General features: G+C 38.4%; 1 protein-coding gene across 5 annotated transcripts in view; it reads left to right on the plus strand.

The window, feature by feature from the left end:
• Window positions 1–21,560, plus strand: part of LOC115455172 (protein furry) — a 243,803-nt gene extending 222,243 nt beyond the window's left edge. For all 5 annotated transcript variants that reach the window (XM_037444170.1, XM_030183856.2, XM_030183861.2 and 2 more), the window contains 8 exons: window positions 362–517; window positions 984–1,134; window positions 1,548–1,690; window positions 2,303–2,533; window positions 2,799–2,933; window positions 7,070–7,212; window positions 8,790–8,920; window positions 17,132–21,560. In XM_037444170.1, coding sequence (XP_037300067.1) covers window positions 362–517; window positions 984–1,134; window positions 1,548–1,690; window positions 2,303–2,533; window positions 2,799–2,933; window positions 7,070–7,212; window positions 8,790–8,920; window positions 17,132–17,241 — 1,200 coding nt within the window. In that variant the 3' untranslated portion in view covers window positions 17,242–21,560. The remainder of the gene's footprint in view (window positions 1–361; window positions 518–983; window positions 1,135–1,547; window positions 1,691–2,302; window positions 2,534–2,798; window positions 2,934–7,069; window positions 7,213–8,789; window positions 8,921–17,131) is intronic.
• Window positions 21,561–25,344: the final 3,784 nt, after the last annotated feature.

The raw sequence follows: 25,344 nt of genomic DNA on the forward strand, positions 1-25,344 counted from the left end.
ACAACCCTATTTACCTTTAAAGAAAAAATGATGCTCGTCTATTTGAAGGAAATATACAGGTGATGGTATTCAAACTAATTATAATTATCAAGTATCGTCTTTTTATGTCCAAACCACGAAGATTCCGAGTGGATAGGAGCAGAAGAAAGACTAGATTTATTTTCCTCAAGCCCTGTTTAGACTAGCAATCGAACATATTGTGCAAGGAATTCCAGATACATTAACACTAACAATATTTTAATAATACTATGCAAGTGCGACTAGCCACAAGTCGGGTTACCGAGTTTGTTCGCACGGTAAACATCGCTAGCGGAAGTTGACTTGTGTTAGTTTTATTTTGCTAATGCCAACGTCGCTTCAGGGTGAGAGCTCAGACAACTTCAACTGGGGAGTGCGGCGGCGGCCGCTGAGCGAGGAGCGGTCGGAGCGCGGCGTGCAGCGCAGCCCGCCGCCGCTGCAGCCGCGCCAGCCCGACGCCTCCGAGCCGCCCGACGCCGCGCCAGGACACGGCAAGCAGGTGGGCCACGTGGCTAATTCATTATTTCTTTAGGTATATTATTTCCCACAAGTGCAAATTCCCGATATAAAAAATTATCTATGTGTTCATTTAAGCCATCGTTTATCCGTGTGCCGAGTTTCATTCAAATCCGTTCAGATGTTTATGCGTATACTTCTAACAAACTTTAACAAACTTCTATGGAGACATACACAACCTTTCACATTTATAATATTATATTTAGTAAGAAGTAAGATAAAATAAAAAGTGTCATTTTTTTTAATAGTAATATCGATATTTACGTTGAAATTGCACTCGTTAAAATAATTCTTTATAACATTTTATTTATGGTGGGTTAAACATTTTAATTTATATTAAAATGTCAGATAAATAATGGAAAAATAAAATGCAATATTTTTTTTAACTTAAAAATTATCCTATCATTATTTATTTGTACATATTATAATAAAATTGTTTATATAAACAGGGAGGGCATGAGGACTCGTCCGACGAGGAGGCCGGGTGGGAGGAAGGCGCAGGAGGCAGCCGCGGAGAGGGCGACGCCGGTGCACACCACGACCTTGCGTTGCGCCCGCGCACACATTCCTTCTCCAGCGCCTCTAGCGGAGATCCCGAAGGTTACATTACCATTACCAACATATTTAGAAATGCCATGGTAGTTTCACCTTTATAATAGAAGTATTTTATCTGCATAACTAATTTTAATTCGAAAAAGAAATTAGCATCGATCTTATTCGTTAAAGTGACATATGTGTACACAATACATAAATAAAAAGTGACCGACATGTACTACATTCTATAAATATATGACATGTTAATTTATAAATCTTGATCTCTGAAATGTTTATCGATGTATGTTACTCGGTTCATTCGATAAAACAAGTTTGATATTCTATCGCTGTTATTTAGTTTTTAGACAGGTAACAAGCGCCCTATGTTTTCGTCCTATATTTTAATTTGCAAATCTGTATGAAATCTTTTTCTGGTTTGGTTATTTTAAATGTGATCGATAATACATTGATGTCGTCAGGCGACAGAGGCGACGTGACGCCGGTGCCGGGCGCGGGGCCCGTGTTGCGCGACGCGTGGCGCGCGTCGGTCGCGGCACTGTTGCGTCATGCTGCACATATGCAACCGTTGGCGTTGGTGCATCGACTGCACACAGTACTCAAGGTAACCGACCATACTGATGTACCTATGTTGGAGAAAACGCGATTATCTGAAATGTGATAATCGATTATGAAATCAAGGGAAAGTGTTCAGTCGTGCTGTTAATTTCCTTTGAGAACCGATATCCTACGTAGTATTTTTTTACTACTTACTAATACTCTGCTCTTAATGATTATCTCGGATGAGGCCTATATGGTAATTTATAAGTATAATCGGAAATCAGTATTTGCTCCTTAACATCTGATTGTTACCATCAAAGTCATACAACAATACAGCATGGTAGAGCGAATATATATGATCATTCATAAAGACAACACGCTCTGTCAAATACACATTTAGGTCCGAGTGTAATAGAGGTAATATCGATCTAATCTAGTGTCGGTATAAGCTTAGCAACTCGTGAGGCTGTCTCTGAAACTGTATACATCGAGCCTTGTTAAAAGACATTTTAATACTAATCATGGAGTAACATCGTTAGATCTATCATCGATAGTAAAAATAGTTGACGACAGTTATTAATCGATTTTAATCAGTTTTGTATCATCGTTTTAAATACATTTATAAAGTACAACAAATAATAACTCCATACCTCAATATTCCACCACGTTCCACCAGGAGGTGACGTCGAAGACAGTGTCCCTCTGCTCGGAATCAGCTCTGACGAGTGGCGGCGCGGCGGAGCTGTCCGCGGTGCTGGAGCGCCTCGGAGCGGAGGAGCCTCCGCTGCTGTGGGTGGGCCCCGGCGCCGCGGACTGCGCGCGCGTCAAGGACGCCGTGCGGTACGCCGCTCTCGAGATCAACGAACACCTCGAGACGTACTTCGATAGGCGCGAACACGCTTTGGAGGTATTTTATACTAAACAAATGAGTGTTAGTGTTTGACTCAATTGACGCCAAGTGCGCTCTAATTCTAACTTGAAGAATAATTGAGTAATTGTCTCTAGTGCAGTTCTTGTTCAGAAACACTACCATTTATCATTAACTTGCCCTCCTCCCCCCTACACACTATACTTAAAACGTATCATTAATAAAGATTATATGGAATCCCTACACAGTCTACTGACGACTACATTAGTGTGCCAGCTACAATGTTATACATCATTGTCTACAGACGTTAGAGATGTCCCGAGGCTCAAGTGAGGAGACGGGTCGCTGCCTGTACAAGCTGGTGTTCCAGCTGCTGCTCCTGCTGGAAACCAACAACAAGATGGTGGTGGCGGTATACCACGCCGCGCTCGACAATAGGGTTAGTCGCACTCATTTTTTCTCAACATTACTTTATAGTAAAGACTGTCCTGGACTTTTAGCCCAGGAGGAAGGTATTCATTCAAAATAAGATAAACCAAGACCAATTTATAACTTCCCAATAGTGAAACGATTTTTAGAATCGATTTAATAGTTCATGAGGTTACTCCTCGCCCCTATATTTGATTCCTTCATTGTATATCCTAATGAAACCAAAGAGACTCATAAATGCTGTAACTCATATATCGACACTATGAATTTAAAATAAGTATCGTTTACTACGCTACTCGATACATTTCATAACAATTTACATTAAGTACTAGATATATAGATATACTAGCTTTTGCCCGCGGCTCCGCCCGCGTTATAAAGTTTTCGGGCTAAAGTTTTCCGTTATAAAAGTCACGCTATATATTCTCCCGCGAGCCTATGTTCTTCCCAGGGTCTCAAACTGTCTCCATACCAAATTATATCCTAATACCTTGGGTAGTTTTTGAGTTTAACACGTTCAGGCGGACAGATGCAACTTTGTTTTATAATATATTTTTGTAGAACTTTTTAAGAGGAACAATCCCGTCATACATCATTGTTGCATAACTTTAACCGTTTACGGAGCCGACGCAACGGAAGCTCTCGAAACTAATAAATTGTCCCCGTTTTTGCAACATGTTTCATTACTGCTCCGCTCCTATTGGTAATAGCGTGATGATATATAGCCTGTAGCACTCCACAAACAAAGGGCTATCCAACACAAAAATTTTTTTTCAGTTTGAATCAGTAGTTCCTAAGATTAGCGCGTTCAAACGAACCAACAAACAAGCAAACTCTTCAGCTTTATATAATAGTATAGATTGATTATGTTTTAATATTGTACATACGTCATGTACAATATAAAAACTGTCTTAACGCACACACCGTACCGAGTAGAATAAATAGAATAAGAATCGATAAAGTGTCCGTGTCGATACTTAGTGATACCACAAGCGTTCTTAGTTTCACTTCCTAAAGTCTGTATTTTAAACGTTAATGATCAATTACATTCCATCAATGGTTAATTTGGGTAAACGTATCTAATTGATGACTTCGGATCAGTGCGAAGAATAAACCAGTCCATATAATTCCGTAAGCATGTCACACAAACTGTATTCTGATTGGTCGATTTTCATCATCGACACGTAAATTCTACTGCTATTTAAAACGAAAGTTTGAATTTTATGAATCACATAACGTGATTTATTGACGACAAGGGTTACGCGCGATATCCACGTTATTATACAGAATTGGCGCGATGGCGGCAGTTCACCGGAGACGGCGCTGCGCTCTATGTTTTATTACTACGTTTGTTACATGGCGCTGTATACTGTACATTAATTCCCCTTTTAGCCTTCGCTGAGGTATAAGAATGGACAGAATTCCAGTTAACGTTATTAATAAATTTTACTACAACCATGGAAATTTCACAAACTTGTATGTCTTTAGACATTTAATTGTTTTATTTGCATGTTTAACTGGAATAATTTAAAAATAACTGGTTGACTATATCGTGGGCTCCTTATTCATGGAAGGATCCTGTAGAAGCCTTTGCCACACATTGGGACATTATAGGCTGATACAATACAATACAATTTGCATGTTTAAATGAAGGATATTCAAAAACTATAGTTTGGCCACTATCACACATAATCTAAATAAACTATACCTATTGGGCCGCTTGTGCACACTAGGTACGCTTAAATCTCAAACACTTTTTTTTGACTATACGTTAGCCTGGTAAGGGCCGACTTATACAAACACACGGGACCTATGGGTAAGCCGCTCGCAACCCTTGAACATTAAGCGACCATGCTGAGGGCAACCCACTAACGGGTTAGGGACCTCGGCTCAGGACGGTCACTGGGAGAGTTATGACAAGTTATCTTTTTATTCCTATTGGTTTGGTGCGTTATATCTTTCACAAGACAAGTTATAATGACATGTAAAAGTGAAATACCTTGTGTGTGCGCACGGAACAATATTTAGTTTGATTTGTTAGATAGTTTTGTATAAAAAATTATACACAATTAGTTAAACTCTTTGTTTAATTTGCATTTTAGAGTACTCTTTTTATGTGGAAGAGTTAAGAAGACAATTTTTCATTATGTGTTTATTGTTTATTATTTACACTGTGTTTTTATCGTGGTATACACAGTGATATTTATTTTGCTACATAATGTATGGATGCCACGCTAGTAAAATACGTCAATTGGACTGCATTATATTTATTTTATAATATAATTTTCGTATATAATTATTAATAATGCAAAAAAAATGTAACTGAATTTTAGCCTGTAGTAGGATGATATTTCCTTAGTGTAGTGTTTATGGTAACATTTGACACCCGAGTGTATAATCTGTGAATCCTGTGAGGTTCCAGTTATCGACAGGTTAAATAATCAGAACGAAGAAGTGACATAATTTTGAATATTGTTTTAATTTTATTTACAAACCACTGTGCGGCACTGCATCATGCTCGGCGTCCTGAACGTTGAATGTTAAGTATCATAAAGTAGAGGTATCACACTGGCTCATTGTCCTCTGAACCAGAAAAATAAATTAAATAAATAAATAAAATACTTTATTCCTCACGTATGGAAATATAGTTATGTATATAATATGTAAGCCAAGATACATAATAATTTTGATTAAATACTTAAATCATTTATCGGCAAATCGGTAATCTTAGCGGTAAAATATACATGTAAATTAACATGGCGGCGGTCCACACCAAGCGCGCCTCTCGCATATGCGGGCTATCAACTAGTAAAGAGGTGCGTTATCAATTTTATTATTTTATTTTTGTGTGTAAATATGTCTAGGCTGAGTTAGCTTCCGTTGCGTCGCTTGAGATGGCCACTTCAAATTAGCGCTGTGTTGTGGCTCATGATTATGCTGAGCTGATCACCTAATTGTTACATCGCAGGCATACAGTCCTTCCCTAATTAAATGGATTGTTCATTTAAATATATTATAACCTCTATTTTTGTTATCTATTTATTTACACACTTTCTATACATAAATGTATAAAGCCACTTAATGCCAAAGGCATTCTCTATAAACCTTTTTCTTTCTTTATTACGGGACGGAAATAAGTCCTGTAAACAATTGTATGTTGCCCTTTAGATGACAATTGCGAATACAATGTTCATTAAACGGCATGTCGTTTACCAACACCGATATAAACGTAACAACGTATGGGAGGTTACATAACTCGCCCCAGTTCCGATGACGCACGTCGCCGCGACCCTTCGCGACCAGGACTTGCGTCATGACCTAGTTGTACGACCCGCGGAGCCCCGCTACACAGGCATCGACGGGTCAAAGTTCACGCCACCTGTCCTGCTTCACGCCCTTATTTAAACAGTATTTTTACATTTGTACAGATAAGTGGTGATGAGTACATAGTCCGTATTTTTAATTGTATTTAATGTATTATACTTATAAACATTTGTTTAAATTGAAGGATGTTTGTATGCATAAACCGCTGAAGGGGTTTTAATTAAAATTGTCTCCGATGGATCAAGTTCAGGACTATAACTTTTCCCAGGACCTCTTCGCAGACTGAGAGTCAAGCAATCCCGTAGATATTTGTATGCAAAAAGAGTAATTATGGATTTAATGCTTATGTGGCAACGTTGTTATCACCTTTTTTTACGGGAGACGTACATACGTACGTATAGTGGTTATATTCAGGAACCGCATTAGTCATTCAGGTCGTTTTCTTTGCAATAAGTTAATACAGCGCGACTCCACCATACACAAACTAATGAAACTTCTTTGAATGTTGTTTCATTAGATTTCAAATATCAGTAACAACTTAATATACTGGTGTGTTCCGCTTTGAAGGATAATAACTAGTCTAATTGCTCGACATTATGAGACTTCATGTCATGTCTCAGGGTAGCGCGGGGCCGTAAAATAACACGGTCTGCTCTGTAATTTAAAGTTCTATATGAAGGAATAGACGTCGCAGAAATTGCATGCCATCAGGCAAACAGTTTGCAGCGTTCGGTTGTACTTATAAAAATATGTATAAACTTACGACAAAAGAATTATGGCTGCGGGCGGTTATCACCGTTTTGATTTGTTTCCATGTTGCAGGGCGTGGAGATGAGCGGCGCGGTGTGCGCGGTGCGCGCGGCGCTGGCGGCGAGCGCGGGCGACGCGTGGGCCGAGCCCGCGCAGCCGCAGCCCGCGCAGCCGCACGACGACGCGCGGCTGCTGCATCTGCTGCACAGGCAGAAGTAAGGAAATCGAACTCACATTCTCACCGTGCCTATACAGAACCAGCCGTGCTGGCGTGTGGCACCACGCCTTTGCCATCTCTTACATCGCGGCTCGAACCGAAAGTCCCACCATTAAGCTCTAAAATAATTTGCGTGTATACGTGTTCGCTCTTTTTTACTACGCGCGGTCCTTCAACTGCAGCATCAAGAGACAATTAGGCAAGCATGACTGTGCCGACCGTCTGGGGGTGTTTTTATCTCTTTCCGGTCGACAATTCTTTTAAGCTTCACTTCATATTATAACGTTACGCGCAATGAAGCCACTTAGATATGCTTTCGACAAAAATATATAAAACGTACAGCACATGCATAATCTTATAGTAACTATTTGGTGCTGCTTATTTACAAAAACTATAATGCATTCCAATTCACACGGAATTAAAAAAAAATACAGTAACTATGATAAATAACCATCCGCGTAGAAGTAAATTAAAAATTAATTAAAAAATGTAATTAAATGAAAACATAACAGTATACAAAAGAATAACCACTGCTGCATTTAGAACGCGCGTCATGTATTGAGCTACTAACCTATATTATGGCAATTAGCCACAATAAAGTGACAATAATGAACAGGCGCGGATTCAGGGGCTAGTTGTGTGCTGTCTGCCCTATCACAACAATAAACTATTATTAACATAATAAACAAACGAACTCGGACGCACGAGAGAATTCCATTGTCTACCTTCTCGCTACATCATCACATCAGCTCGGAAAGTAATGATACAAACATATTTAATTATTACATAAGCGACTTTATGTAATAATTAAATATTCTCAATTCTCATGTTCCTTGACTTCTCATAAACGTAACTATGTTCGCCTACGTGATGAATAATGCATTTTATTTTATTTATTTGTAACAATCTTAATTCATGTAGGAATATTTAGATATCCTTGGAGACAACTTTAAACTAGATTTCAAGAAAGATTGTAAGAAGAAAAATGTGAGAAAGAAAGCTTACAGAGAACTTAAGGGAGTCCAATGTATCCGTTTCACTCCGTCCGATTACACCTCTCAGTCTGACATCGATAATAAAAATAGTGACCATGCGCTCGTTGAGCTGGTGATCGGTAGCGGCTATTATGCCACAGCCAATATTTATTTTTTTACATGATGCACTTAACAATGAATACAGAGGATATTTTAAAAAGCCAGAGGTACGAATATGGGAGTAAGGATTGGCCCCATGATCGGGGCAGCCCGCGACAATGTTCCTGCTTCTTTATTTGACAAAAAGATAAATTATATTCTAAAATTATAACAGCAAGTGTTCCAATTATTGCAGTTATAAGTATTTTATTCTATGAATAAAATAATTATAGTTTTTTTCTTCGTGTCGGTATTTTTGGTACTAGACAATTACTTGACAAAGAGTTCATACAAATACTATATCTATGTTGCAATGTTTATGAATGTTTGCATTTGACATTCTGTTAAGTTTTTTAACCCTTAACCTCCTCCCATCGCGTTGATCGATGACTTCAAGCAGTGGTAGGATATTTAAGAGTTAAACTATATTTGGTGACGTTAGATGGGGCGCGGCGCTGTCGTTGGTGCGCGAGCGCAACGCGGAGCGGATCCTGGAGCGGGGCGAGCTACCCGAGGACGACGTCACCAGCCTCATGCACGTTTACTGCAAGGGACTGGGCCAGGCGCACCCAGGTAAGCAATGTTGTCTTTTATATTTCACTAAAACCAAGCATCGCAGGTCGCATAAAGGATGCTCGGGACATTGTTTATTTGAGCTGCCTTGCTGAATGTATAATGGCTCACCCGGAAATGCTCCACTACAGCGGGTATTTCACCAGATGTTTAGTATTTAGCTTTACAGCTAAAAACATAACATAGGTATGGATGAGGTACTCTAAGATGAATATAAGTAAGTTATAAAATATTATGTCGTTAACAATTGTTCATATAATTACATATGGTTTGAGATAATGAACTATATGCTGTTTTTATTAACCGACTTCAAAAAAGGTGGAGGTTATCAATTCGACGTGAATTTTATTTTTATATTTCAAATTAATTCGATATACTTCATAATTCGTACCGTCCCTTATGATTTTTTATTTGAATAGCTAATCATTATATTTATTAACAATAGTTTACGCCACCAATATCAAACAATAATAAAAACTTTTATTAGCAAAACCCATTAAGTGCGTTAAAGGCTTAATCCCCTGCAATGCGTAGCGCTCCATAGACGTCGCGGGGGAGAGGCGGTGCAGGGCGAGCTGGCCCCGCCGGGGATTCAGGTCAGCCCCACCTGGTCGCCATGGCAACGGGCCCTCACCCCCTCCCCTAGAGGAGCAGAGGGAGCCACTTCTCAGAGCTCAAATCACATTTCAGATTTATCTTTTGAAATGCTGCTAGAACATTTATCGTCTGTTTTAATGGAATTGTTTTTATGAGCTAGGCCTCTAGAAGTCTCATTAGTTTTTATTTTGTTGTTTACAGTACGATGTAGGTACCCACGTAATTAATTTGTCTGTAACTTGACTCTAGCGATACTGACACATGCATTAATAACCGTTTCACTAACACACATTGACTGTCGCGATGGTGTAATTGTGTTGGGTGCGCGGTACAAGTGCCACTATCGCGCTGAGGTCCCGTGTTCGAACCCCGGGTCGGACTGAACACATTGTGACTGGTTTCACATTATAATTCAGTCACAACTCGAAGCTTGGAAGTTAGCAGTGTGAAAACCCCGTGCCTCGGAAACCACGTACGGTCGTTGGTCCTGCGCCTGATCTCTCTCCGGTCATGTCAAGCACAAATTTATTATGTCGGGGTCAATCGGAACGGCCTCTAGGGTTGCCTGAAACGTGATATTCTTCAAGTCCTGTATGTGTCAAGTACTGATTTATGCAATTATAGAAATATTTAAATAAGTTTCTTAAGATTTTTTTAAGTAATTAGAGATTACTTTAATTGAATCCTATATTTATTAATATTGTCTTAAGCTTTTTCGAGTATCTTTCTTTCGAGTATCTCCTGACATCTAAAATTAAATTCAGACAACTTGCTTTGTTATGAAACACAGTTTGGACAAATAATTCGCTTGAAATATGTAATCAGCAACGGTATTGTCATTGGTATGTATTAACTACATAGAACACTTTCTCTTGCGATATGTCTAGTAGTAGTAGTGATAGAACATTTTGGAGCAATATGAAATTAAATAATGGACAAAATGCAGTCCACCGACATACAAATATTAGACATACTCTAAAGGTTGCCGAGCTAAAGTCAACAATTTCAAAACGACAGTCACCTAAGACGCTTTTCTCTCTTCACTGTAACTGACCATTTTACCCCAGTTTCTCTTACGCCACCCAAGTAACCTGTAATGTGCATTCAGTACGACATTTTTAATATATCTATTTATTATTTATACATATATAACACCATAACAGTTAGAATAATAATGCGTAATTTCCTGATCGGATTTTAAACGAAAAGGACGTTCCGGGCACACTAATGGCGCCTGCGTGACCTTTCCCACGCAGAAGGAATGTTCTAGAACCATTGCATTGCCCAACGCGCATGCACCACCTGTCGGAGGTCGACCTCGCGCTCGCGAACTACAGTTCGTATCGATCACCACCCCAGCTCCTAGCTCTCCGCGCACACTGCAATGCGACGCGTTGCTAGGCAATTTGCCGCAGCGCAAGGGTGACCAACTGTTTTAATTATGCAGAATGTTTCAATCAAAATTATGCATAAATGGAACTGCGATTGCTATCGGAGTTATCGCGAATGCTGAGTGTTCAGTCAGGGGGTTTATTATTATTATTATTATACAAGCACTGCACCTGATGGTACGTGGAGCTGGTCAAATAGCATGTCGAGTGACGAGAGACGTTCACCCATCAACACTCGCACAATCGTCCGGGCCTGTTGGAAACGGATATACACAGGCTGGCTCCGGAACGCGACACGCTTACATGGGCCACTATGGCGGGTTTTAACACCTTTTGTACAGTGGCTGTCCGCGCGAATAAAAATATATCCTACCACCAGCAACAAGTAGTTGTAACAGAGTCCCAAGGGTTCCAGGACACAGAAGTCATAGCAAACCCGAGGTACCTACACCCTGCATAATGGGTTGCACATACTTGAAAGCAATCATCTCATACCTAAAAGGTTTTGATAGCATTTTTAATGAACTCCCGACTTAATATCGTTATCGTTCTAGTTCGTCAATATTCGCATTATTTCATTATTCACATTTGTTATATACCAAATAAATAATCCAATATTGGCATTCACAATAATATTCGCGAATATTGGCGTCGAACTTTAGTTTTATCGCTGTCACCTATCACAGTTAATGTTATAAATCTTGCCATACCACTGATGTTTGATTCTGTCCTTTTGATTTATGCTCACAACAATGCGGCGCCGCGCTGCGTTGTGCCGGTGGCGCCCCGAGCTCCAAGTCAAATTTACAGTGGTGTATACGTAGGATATTGAAAAAAGCATAGATTCGCCATATCAGATCAAATGAAAGGAAAAATGTGTTCCTTCACATTTCACAACATTGACGTGATAATAACGTATGCACATAAACATTAAAAGTAGAACATTATCGTCCTCCTTTACAAACTCAACACACGAAACACATACACGTAGCCCTAAACAGCAGCTGCATTATTCCAGATAGAACGAAGTAAACACTTTACAGATTACAGCTAAGACTTGCTTCACGTTAAATTCATAATAATAAAAAAATTGCTTACTCTACAAAAGGAAAAGTGTGACAAAATTTACCCTAATATACAAAGTAACCCTAGTTTGTGGTATTAAAAGTCATTTTCCTTCTAAAGATAGATTATGCACGCAACTTGCGCTATCGTGGTGTATTCAATGCAATTCTGATGTATTACAAGTGACATGGATGGCAAATCAATATCGTTCGAATAAACAACCAACATAAGGTTCTTACTAATGTTTTTCAAATAAACACCATAGTTTAAGTGTAGGACTGTCTCATTGAGCTTATTCTTAAGAAATAGACTTATTACAATAAATCTAAACTCTAACAATTACAACAGGTTGAAGAAATCAACACCATCCCGCAACCTGTGTTCAGTCGCACCGTTGCCGATACCCGCCAGATTATTTCAACTATAACATATAGTTTTACCTATTAATATAGTAATACCAACCCTGTATTGTCCCATGTCTGAGCACGGTCCTCCTCTATTACTGAAATTTAGGCCTTAGTGTACCATGCCGGCTTAGGCTTCCTATTAATATTGCTCATGTGAAACTTCGTGAAATTGTTACTAGCCAGCTGCGAGAAGAGATAAGTTGCGGTCGGTCGCACTACAGAACAGTCGCTCTATAAGTTGACTCGAGATATGAAATTAATTATTTTTATTATTGATATTAATTCCAAATTGTTACCTCGTTTCGGTTCTGGGATTGGCGACGCATTGTACAAATGCTCATGTATTGTAAGTAGAGAGCAACGCTGCAGACAGTTTGTTTTCTAGTTGTGTGGGTGTTTTAAATGCGACGTTTAGCCATCGTGAACTAGACGCTTTTATCTACATCGCCTAGAGGTAAACATGTCAGAAAATGCATCGTTTTAACGAGTGGTTTTTGAACATAATATTTTGCGGTTTGCACATAAGATGTTGGACAAAATAGCGAACACAAAAGTGTACATTAAGAATTTTCTTTTTTGGAAATTCATCCGCTAGGCGATTAATTCCATCGTGTTATGTAACTAAAGCTTTTCGAATCCATCCTTTCGCTCGTATTACCACATTTAACAAATACCTTTCTAGGACCAGTTAAAATTTATTATAAAAGCTGTTATTTATATTATTGTCTTTTTCTAAATATGCTTAGTGAAATAGATTGATCAAATTTTAAGTTTATTCAAAATGAATGATGAAAACCGTATCCAGTGATTTTGGTGTTTTAAACTTTTGCATTGCGCATGTTTGATCTGGTGTGGTTGACGAACAGTACATGTTTTGTGAGTTTATACATAAATTATTTGCCTTCCCTTTATTTACGCTGCATGTGACGCGGACACACAAAGGATGTCCGCGAGGCGCGGTGTAGTCTCAAACTTCTTTTTGCGCACTCACATCTACTTTATTTGCTGCTTCATTTTTAGCAATTTTTAAAGTTTTAACAGGATTTGTCCGAAAAATGTATTTGTTTATAATATAATGTAATGAACAAAACAAATTATAGAAAACTAATCTAGACATCTCTGGTTAATAGTACATCGAGGAGACACGTGAAAATAAATATTGTGTAGATTTCAGCTTGGCTTGCCCGAAAGCGAACATCGCGTGCATTACTGGGCCACTTTAGTTTTGCCCTTTTTTCGTTTATAAGAAGCACGGCCGGCCCAGGAACGTGGTACGCATGGACAGGGGCTCGTGACGTCACCCGGCGGCACTCACTGCGCGTACCCGGCGAACGTTTCAGTCAGTCCCAAACGTGACACGCCGCGAGCCACTGGCAGGGAACCGTTGTGGTCCATGGACAAGCCTGGTGTCAACTAACGTGCTTTATTGTGAACAAAATGTTAGCCATTTCTGGGGAAAGCCAAATCATGGTTACATTATGGACTCGGAATCAAATGTTATTCAATGTGTTCGATAGGTGGTCTTGTAGTTGTAGTGCCGGCCAGGCGGCCGGTCGCTCAGACAGCGCGGTACTGACGCCAGTCTGACACGGCACGCGGTGCGCTTCACGGAGACCTCCAGAGAAACGTGTAGTAATATTTCCTCTGTATCCGCTATGGTTTCGGATTACCCCCTATTCAAGTTACCTCATTATATTATGACAAATAGAAATTGTCGTATTGATACTTAGAGTCCCAAACATGTGCACATCAAAATTCATAAGAATCTATCTAGCCTATAATGGTAAAACAACAAAACAGATGAGATGCAGAATCACTTTCGGATTTAACATGTCTGACCTCATCTATTACAACATCTACTTGAATAAAATAATGTTGGTACGTAAGTTAGTACACGCTCGCTGTATATGGGCGAGTTGCAGCGCCACCTAGCGGCCAGTAGCATGGTTATGTCATCATCATCATTAGAAGTCCACTGCTGAACATAGCTTTCTCCTAGATTTCCACATCGACCTGTTATAAGTGGCCTGCATCCAGCAAGTTATTACGTTCTTTACCGGGTCGTTCCACAATACAAACGTAATAATAATAGTACATTCTAACTGTGCCCACAACGCCGTCCGCATCAGCCCCAATCTATCTCAGTCTATCTCATATGCCGCCCGACACACGTCCCGTGCGACAGGACACGCGCGACGCGTGTGCCGTTTCCCCCACCGACTTACTCTATATTTTGCGCAGTATAAAGCTTAACATTAAACTTAAACTATTTTTCGGATTTTATCGCGGTTTTAATGTTTTAATTTTCTCCCGACGTTTCGAAGACTTTGCAGCCTTCGTGGTCACGGGCGGGAAGCTTAACATTTTTCAGTAATCAGATTTGAAACCAATATATGGTTTATACGCGATACTCCAAATGAACATTTGAGCAGATACAAAACACAAAAATGGCAAAAGTTGTTCTACGTTTCATTACCTGTTCCCTGCGCCTTCCACATATTTTAAATATACATGTATTGTGCAAATACTTAAAATCTACGATATTATTATTATATGTAAATATAGATAGGGTTATGTAATGCTTAAAAGGCAACAAACCCTTCGAGATATGGGTCACGAACGACCTGTTTCGGAAGGGTTCCCTTTATCCTTATATACACAGTAATTATGCATTACAATACCGTGGGGATGTCGGCTCCTCTGTATGAGCCGTTTAGGGAGAACGGAACCCTCTAATACGCATCCTAATATATTGACGGACCCTACTTCTAATCGCTTTGCACTGCTGCTAAACACGACTGTACATATTTATATTGGAGGAATGTATCAAATTAAAGACCTTAAATTGCCGCTGCACGGGATGCAGAAAGGTATTATTGCATCCTGCACGTATCACGTTCCCGTATCAATATTATGTTCCCCTCAAAGTAATGGTATTTCTTTATCTAAGTCAAAATCGGAGAACCAAGATTTAAAAACAAAGGAACGGCATCTCAACTCGAGTAGCTATGTGATTCCTATCTAGACCCTACTTCATTTATCATAAGGTGCACTTCACTGTGCCGAGAGCGTATAAAAACCCAGGCTAGGTTTATATAGCAGCCATTGAAAGGAAGCACACATGTGTACACATCACGCGTTTATCCACGCAGAACTAGGCAGGCGTGCAACCAGGGTACCCACTTCTCGTCATCTGTATTCCGCTCCATGATGTGATAGGGGACGTGCCTATCGCCATATCGGGCAAAAATTCCAGCCTCCGGGCTGATATTAAGCAAAAAAAACTAATATCTATCCAAACCGATATTCGAACCCAGGAGCTCAGAGCACTGTTGTATCACACGCAATGTAACTTCACTACCGAGGCAGTAGAAAGTAAGTAAATCACTATTTAGGTGCACATTACATTTAATATAGAATAAAATAGAAATTGCTCAACAATACAATTACTAGCACAATGTAGTGACGGTACACGGTTATCAAGGGATATCCTTACAAAAAAAATCTAAATGGATTGATGGCGTTTTTGGCTCAATTGGTGTTAAGTTTGGCTCAATGTTATAAAGTTCTACTAGTTTTTGATAATAACATAGAAATACGTACACTGTTCAGTATGCTACACAAATAAATGTGTACTAGCGACATCTTGTACCAAGTGGCAGAACTAGACAATTGTATTACGTAAATTTCTAGAATCCTTTTTAAAGTAATATTTTAGGAGGCAGTGGGTCTACTTAAATAAATGAAATAATGCTATATTTCTATTGAAAAATTCAATAATCGCTGATAATTGTAGAATTTCTATGCTGTTTGTTAATGTTTATCTAAAAAAAACAATTCTAAGGCACTTTGCTAATCTAGACTAGTGCGATCTTTACACAGTGATACGTGTGTGTTGAGCTGTGTGTTTCAGTAATAAACAGTAACAGTTTTACGTCCCTCCATATAACAAATCGAATCAGAAGATTTACAGTTCCAAGTATGTACCTACCCTTTTAATTCTATTGAGAGAAAAATATATAAATACAGATAACGCAATATGTACTAAAATTAACGCTGTTACCACTCAGGCAATGTCTCACCATTCGTAGTATAAGTTAATTGCGCTTTAAACCTCCGAAAATTTGTTAGTGAAGGAAAAATGTACGCTACCGCGCTATAAAAATGACAGGAAATCGTGGAAACAAATTTTTAAAAGTATATCCGGAACGTGCCATTCAGGGCCGGCTTTATCTATCTAGCCCCTTTTTAGCAACCTTTTTTTATGTTACAACAAGTTTTTAGATGGGATATTATAGACGTGTCCGAATTATTTTGTGTGATGCCCCAACTAGTACGCGTGCTAATGGTTCGCCATCCCTGTACTAGGCCGGCGGCTGTTGTGCTTGCTTGGTACTGGTTTAGTCCACGATGGTGGCTGACTAAGGAGCGCAGTGCGGTCCCGACGGCCATGCGTCCACACAGGGCTTGTGTGGGTGCCAGCACTACAGTTAAGCATTTTGAGACTTGACACGTCGTGTTTAAGAACAACGAACGAACTAACTATTACTAGTGACCTATTTTGTATTCGAAAATACTGTTTGTTGCTGCTACTGCCTATTGCGGTAATGTCTTTTTGGTGTCAGTTTATTCTCTCTTTATCAATAAACTGATCAGCCCACATGATCATAATACATAAGAATTATAAGAATGAAAAGTACTTATCTATAAGCATAAAAAGGTATTCATCTGGAACATGTAATTGTCCACAGAAATGGTGGCGATCACGCGTCCAGTGAACGAGCTGTCGCAGAACTTGTCGTTCATGATGGAAAGCCTGTACCGCGTGTCGGTGGCGCTGCAGCGGCAGGAGTTCGGCTGACGACTGCGGCCGCCGCGCACCGCCCGCGCCCGCGCCGCGGCCGGGCTGCGAGCGACGCACCCGCGGAACTGACTCCCTGCGCTCACCGCCGCCTCGTCACCCACCCGTCATCTAGCCACCAGTCTACAATCTACATTCATACAACACAACATTGCGTATTATGGACAGTCGAAGCGCAGTCGCGGCGCAGTCGCGGCGCACGCGATTAAGAGACACGCATTTTGGACATAGAATTAAATGTAACTGTATAACGAATTTAAGTCTAAACGTTTTGAAGAATGCAATAGTGCTAAGTTTCTGCAAACAAGTTACATCACTCGCCTCCGCCTCGACTCTGCATCGACATCGCAATATAAAACTTATGTGGCGGGAAAGATCATGGGTACAATATTTAGACGTGTAGATAAAGTTCCAAAAAACATGAGAATCAAAGTATAGTTCAATTGAGTTTTATAAAACCCACTTCGACTTTTAAAAACAGTTAAGAACTTCTGTTATAAAAATGACGATCTAAAATCAATCTCACGTTGTAAAAAACAATTGAGTAGAATATATATTGCTTGTGTGTTTTCGCCTCAGGTTGCTAAAGTGTAAGTTGGTAGAGAGTGGGTGTGCAGCGGCGAGCGCTGGAGTCTCAGTTAACATACTCACGGTGTGGTCCGTGGCCTGTGACCACGCTCGATAGATCTCTCGCCTCCTGTCCCGGAACACACTTGTGTTTTCGGAATCCTGCTATCGATGTCTACAGTTTTAAATTGTTTATTTATTTTATTAGTAATTTTTCTGTTTTCCAAATGGAATGCATTATGACACGGTTTATTTTTATTGCGTGTATCTATACTCATAAATATATGTAACCAATCGTGCATGTAATACGTACTCGCTTTTGAATAATGGTGAGCTAAGGGATATAATAATCTACATTAAAAAGTTAAAAGCTTAAAGTTACCCTTATTTCGTTTTAATAAAGTTTTTTTTCAATGGTCCCTCGGCTAACCATGACGATTCGCTATAATAGTAACTTTAGTATAGGATGCTACGGGAAGTAGTATGATAAAAAAGGCAACACACCAAAAATCCTAAACATTGTAAAAAAAAACATATCTGTACAGAACAAATATTTAATTATTCGATGTAGTGTCGGGGTCCCGGGGACCTCTCGGCACGGCGCGGCTTCTAACGCGTTACAAATATACGCTAAAATATCTTACAACTCATTTATACTGGCAATGTCAAGTTATCGGGTCAACATTTAGAAAATATCTAGTTAACTTGTTGTTAAATATTTAATACCTTGTTGTAAGAACAAGATAAATGTCTTGCTATCAAACTCGGCGACGACTGGCCTCGGCTGGAAGTGTCGCGTTGGATTTAATAGATGTTTAATGAATGTGTATAAGACGCGAGAGAATCGGCCTTAATTACTGCCGTGTTAAAGTTGAGTATTGAACCATAATGGGTATTATGCCAAATTTATCGACAGGGTGGGGCCTACAGAGATATGATCGATATGTGTGTGAAGAGATGCGGCCCAGCGTCTCTCCTGCTCCTCGGATACGTATAATGGGGGTTTAGCTATTTCATTTTGTACCCTTCATAATACAACAGGTTTTGTTGAAAAATATAAACATAATTCGTTGGAAAATTAGTTTATTGCTATGTTTCTACTTCCCTGTCCCCAGCTCTCTCGTGTAGTTCGGAGGGTCCGCGGAGGGCGATGCAGGGTTCACTAAGAGCTTATAGCACGTACTCACAAACTTGCAAATAAATTGACGTTTCGGCAGCGCTCCGAAGTCGGAACAGCCGAACACAAACTCCCTATTTGCCTTCTAATATACTATTTGATATGGAACAATAATAGCGTACGTTGTACATTAGAACATACATGTTTCCGTCTAGTTTGAGCGTCTCTTGTCGCGCGAGTGTTAATGAGTGTTCACTTTGACTGCTTTCCTATTATTTTTTATTATTGCAAGTACTTCGCTAATATTCCCGGCAGTAACCGAAGATTACCGAGACGTAAATTTGCGATAACAACTAATGAATGAAATAAATAATTGTACGGTATAGAGTGCTGACATTGTAATCTGATCTCATGGTACTTGAGTCGTCTGTTTTGCGTCACCGATCTCACAGCTCGATATCACATAATCCCTATAGCTGTCGCTATCAACCGAAATTCCGTCGCGTAATTTACTTAGTAACCTGCCAACAAAAAAAGCGCTCGCATACTGTATACTGTACCAACTATTCATTTATGTTCCATTAATAAAACGTAATAAAACCTTGCGTTTCTTTGCCGGATACTCGAGCAAGCTATAAAATTACGCAGCAAATTATGTGCGACGTAAATTACGTGATACGGCCCAGCAGCCGGCAAGGAAACGGTTTGCTTTCCTTAACTTATTCATTTTGGACGTATTGTATTGAAAAAAATGAAACCTATAGATGCAATAATAACCACAAAGGTAATCGAACGTTGAAGTGTGTGTACTTACGTCTATTGTAACATATATGATATAATGTTACGTCGACAGCACCGTTTAAGCCGGTTCTTGGAATTTTGCCTCCCCGGGCGGGTCACCCTCCCTCCAGGCCGTGGTAGCGCCACCCGGATCAATACAATTAATACTCCACAGCCTCCCACGGTCATCTCCATTGGGTGTGGCGAAGCCGGCCGTACACTGAAACATCTACTCGTCCTTCTCATGAGGGCTTTCCTGTTTTGTTCCAAACAAGCGCAAATGAGATAGACATCCTAACTAATTGTCCGTCGGTTCAAACGCATCGATAGCCTCCATAGGGGGCTTTCTCCCTCTGGGTTACAGAGATTGCCTCCCTAGCTAGGTGGCGTGCGTCCCCTACTAAGGTGACACATACATATGAGATAACACCATCACTATATAATTATTAAATAAAACTGTCTATACGTTTGTAATTTTTTGTCAATATAATTAAGGTCAAGGGCCCTGTTCCGTCTACCGGCCGAAACTGTCGACTTGCAATTACGGACGTTCTAATGTAAAGCCAAAAAAATGATGCATTTCTTCTAAATAAATGCATGCCAAGTCCCAGCCTACTGAATATTAGATATTTATACTTCAATGTAAAGCTTCGTGAAATTTGGATGTCCCACTATTTATTTTCAAATATATATTATTGGGTTCAAAATGTTAAGTTTACTTAACAAACTGAATTATTTCCCGATAAAACTCATTCACAAGGTAATTGTCCGCTACCTCCACGATCTTTCATAATATTTACTTTGCAATGCAAAACATCTTGGGACATGTCACCTGACATTATTTATTAAAGTTAACCTTAACTTAAATAAAAATTAATACTTCAGATCTGTTTGTTCACATTGATTTACAAGGAATAGTACACAGAAATATAAATTAAAAAAAAATATCATCGTTTCTAATTATCGCTTCTAACTTAAAATCTAAATTGTTTAGGAGAAACAACACGGAACAATGCTAAGTCTAGATACGAATTTGAAATGTTTATAAATAAATGTAGGTAATATATTTCGGGTATCATAACCTTGCCCTTTTGAACTACCAAACGAAAACGGTGAGCGTAAATATCGATGTTTCTCTACTCATGTCTATTTTATACAATATAACATAGTTAATTTACCAACTAATATAATATATTCTGATGTATGGTGTAGTAGTAAAACGTTTAGTCGTCAATATCTTTGGGCCTCGCTGTGATTCGTGCACATTTCATATACCGTATTACCGTCATCGACGTCTCCCGGAGGCCCGTAGACATTAAGTACGAATGCTATTTAGCACGTCTCAAATATAAAGCCTGTTTTTGATGTGTACGCAACTAGCTCTTGTGATATCACAGAATATTTCGCACTCTGTGGATATATTTATTTTTATTTTACGATCCGGTGAATGTTGGATGTCGGTGCTGTTGTGTAACCAGGGACCTGTCAGGAACACTCGGGATCGTCAAGGTCAGCGAGATGCTGAGTTCCCTCCTCCTGGTATTTTGTATGTTCATGAGCCTTTTCGTATGAGGTGCTTTGTCTCGCTGATGATTAAAAGATAAGTCTAAGAAATTCGTGGTGAAGCTGGGCGACGGTTTTGGGCGTCTTAACACTTTTTTTTAAATAAATACTTAGGTAATGATGGAAGAGTTTGACGTACGACGGCGCCCCGCTACGAATTTGAATAGAGTAATGTTTTTAATGAACGTCCATAGCCTGACCTTCCAGCATCCACCGCGTCCTCGTGATAGTTAAACTAATGTTTGTAACCAATTGTACATGTGTTTAATTTAAATAAATAAATCAAATATAATATTGATGTTTTATTCTCGTGAGATAAAATCCTGTGACGTCCCATTATTTACAGCTATTTTATCATGAACTGTAACAATAAAAGCTGAAGTTGTTATATCATTGTTTAGTCAAAAATAACAACGACTCTTAGCAATACTGTTAGTGAAGAAATGGCGTTAGTGTTCCGTGTTCATATTTGAAATTGCTTACATATATTAAGTATGGAACAAAAGAACAACTAAGCGTCGAAACTGGGTGACATGGAATATACTGAACTGTGAGCACATTTAAAGGCGATATAACTGTGGTTAAGGAGGCCGGATTGCAAAGATAAAATTACAGTAACTAAAATAATTATTTTCGACCATATTTCAAACAACAGAAACTACAGAAACAGAGAAAGCGATACTGGCTGCTGTATTCGAAGAACATTCAGGTTAAGTACCTACACAGACATAAAAATTCTATAATCAAAATAATAGTTTTTAAATAAGGTTATATAATACAAAACAAAAATATATCCTACTAAGAGTGATGATTGTGTATACATGTGTGTGTTTAGGTTATATTTAATAAAATGTTCCGTTTTATCATAAAAAGAAGCCAAATAATTTATAATGGAACAGCCCAGCTATAAGAATAGGCCGTCTCAACCGCGGTAGCAAAACTTCCTCACAGAAAGTTAGTCATATCGTAGTAAGTAGTAAAGAAAGAAAAGTCGTAGTGAGCCGTGGAGATCGCAAAATACCAAGTAATAAGGTAAATGTACCATATTACGGTATATTAAGGCATTTTCTACTTTGAGGATGATTTACAGAAAAAGTAGAAAGGCGATAGGAATGAAAACTTTTATTTGAAAGACTGTTATTATAAAATGAATTTATAACATTATTTAACGTTGTAGCTTTTAATATATACATAAAAATACTTGTTAATTACGGCACCTCGAGTTTGTTTGTAATTCCGTGCGAAAATTTGGCTCCTAACATAATTCCGGAATACGTTGTACGTAATTTCGTGCTATGTTGAAGCATACGTTTTCTATATAAAAGCAAACATAAATAAGTGTCTTCAAGTATATATACTTATATATAAATAAAGTAAAATAATTATAATTACTTAATGAAATATAAATACAAATTTGACACAAATTTTATACATTTATTAAACTTTCCATTCAAAAATGGAAAGATAATGAAGTCAAATTTAAATAAAGAAATACTTATAGTGCCTAAATTGAAATTATTTAACAAACAAATAGAAATTGCTCTTCTTTTCTCTTTCTAATATATCTGAGGCTACTGGAAAACCTATATGTGCCATCATTATAACCCATTCAACTATAAGAGATTCCTCTTTCGGGGTCAGTACAGTTGGAACTCCCATACGATCTTGCTTTTGTAATTTTCATGCACCTTGTCATATAACATTTGTCTAATTTTATATATTTTGGAAGGTTTGTAAAAAGATATAATTCAGAAATGTGAAAAATAGTTTATTAAAGTATTTAAATACAAAATGCAAAATACGTAGTTTCAAAATAGGTTTTCCAAATAAAATACGTTAGTACTTATTTAACTGATTTTAATACAAGTACTTTTTTTTCAAAGAGTTCATCTTTTATTTTAATTCTATGAGACCCTTATAATCATTCTGCCGAATGAATATAGTCGATCCACCGGTGCAGAGCAGGTTCAAGCGGGTATTATATTTTATACATTTGAATATCTGTTAAAGGATTCTAAAACACTGTCTTCATCTTTTAAATATGGTAGTATTTCCAGATCTAATTTAGTCATCGCGATTGACCTCAATTTTCTTTGACGCGCAATGTTGACATAATATTGTACTTGGTGACCTCAGAACAAGAACAAGCATAGAAGGAATCTAAATTACCCTCATATACTTATCCTACTTTTTCAAATAGGCCAAAACCGTTGAAAAGAACGAGACAAATATTATGTTGCTAAGGTCGGCTTGCGTACACTTTAAAATAATGAAATGGTTACCTTTGGTCATCTTTATGATGCCGAATTAAAAAGCAAATAAAATGTCAAATGTTCCAACCTCAGAACAAGAACAAGCATAGAAGTAACACTATGACATTTGAGTGTACTGTGTCTTAGACAGCAAGAAATTTAATTGTGTTGCGATCCCTTCTGACATCTTATCGATATCGATAGATGCTTTGTCTATCGGCTATGGAAAATTCACAGACCTGCTAAAATAAACACTTTTCGGTCAGTCAACTACAAACCGTTGCAAATTGCTATTTTAGTTAAAGGCTAAAAAAAATATCAAAATCCTGATTTGGTATTCAAGTACCAAAAAAAAGTCTGGGTATATAAAAGCACTCGGTAAAAAAGCTGTTAAATTACAATAAACTATAGAACTACCGGCGTTCTTCGAGCTAAATTTTGTCCAATTTTCATTTGCTATTTACAGCAGTTTCCATGCCTTCCGAAACGTCATTTACTAAACACAAAAATGGTTTAGCATTTAGATTATTAAATTAAGAAACTGTTAGAAATTCGGAAGGAATGGAAACCGCTGTAAGTAACAAACAAGAAATCGGCCGGAATTTCGTCTAGGAGAAAGCCAGTACGCCTTCTGTTCTTTTCTGACTTTCTTAGGCATTAAAAGATACCCAAGAGGTGGGATTTGACAGAAGCTACTAAAATGGGACACTAAAATTAAAACACAGCGGTATCATTCATGTCATATGTTTGATAACTTATTTCAATGTTAATAAAACTTTGTCGAAATGCTTAGAGCAAACACGGTGCTGTTTTTTCCAATGCCAATTGGGACGAGCTATGGCCACGATCCATTTTTGCCTCATAGCATCATCTGTAGGGAATCTGCAATGAAACACATTGTATGAAACACACTATGAAAATCAGATAGTTTCCTCGACCCCAGCCTTCGCGCACGGTTTCCAAGTGGCTTTTACCACTACACCACCGTATATTGAAAGTAAAAGGCAATTTATGCAAAATAGTAAACTACAATATACCAACATTTATGTTATCGAAAGAATATGCAGCACAACACTATTGAACACGACTACATAAATTAGTAAAAATGAAAAATACTTAATAATGACTGGATCGAATGGCCAACAGCAGATTATAATATGACTAGAGCATAATAAAGTATAATTAATAACACTTTTTGCACTTATGTACAGGGTTTAAGCAAATATATTAGGTTTTTTGTTTACTCACCGATGGAAGCTAATCATTTCAGTTTCATTTTCTTTACGAGAAGAATGACATTTACAACACACAATAACGCAGGCCATAGCTTGTTCCTAGGGCTATATTTTACTTAAACAGCACTGTGTATTTATTAAAATTAACAACAATAATTTTACACAACATGTAGCCACTTTAGAAAAGTACGCGCTGAAGTATAACGTAACTAAATTGTGTGGGCGCGTTTGTGACATTGTTTTGACATTGGCAAGTTGGAACATTTGACACCTTATTTGCTTTTTAATTCGGCATCCTAAAGAGGACCAAAGGTAACCATTTGATTATTTTAAAGTGTACGCAAGCCGACCTTAGCAACATAATATTTGTCTCGTTCTTTTCAACGGTTTTGGCCTATTTGAAAAAAAAGGATAAGTATATGAGGGTAATTTAGATTCCTTCTATGCTTGTTCTTATTCTGAGTTGTTATTGTTCTGAGGTGCTACTTCTATGCTTGTCATTGTTCTGAGTTGGTGACAATCCACATATATTATAATAGGGGACCGGACAGGTATTACCAAAAAATCTGAAATTCAGTTTAAAGTATAG

Source organism: Manduca sexta, chromosome 27 (assembly GCF_014839805.1).
Source record: "Manduca sexta isolate Smith_Timp_Sample1 chromosome 27, JHU_Msex_v1.0, whole genome shotgun sequence".
Taxonomy (NCBI): domain Eukaryota; kingdom Metazoa; phylum Arthropoda; class Insecta; order Lepidoptera; family Sphingidae; genus Manduca; species Manduca sexta.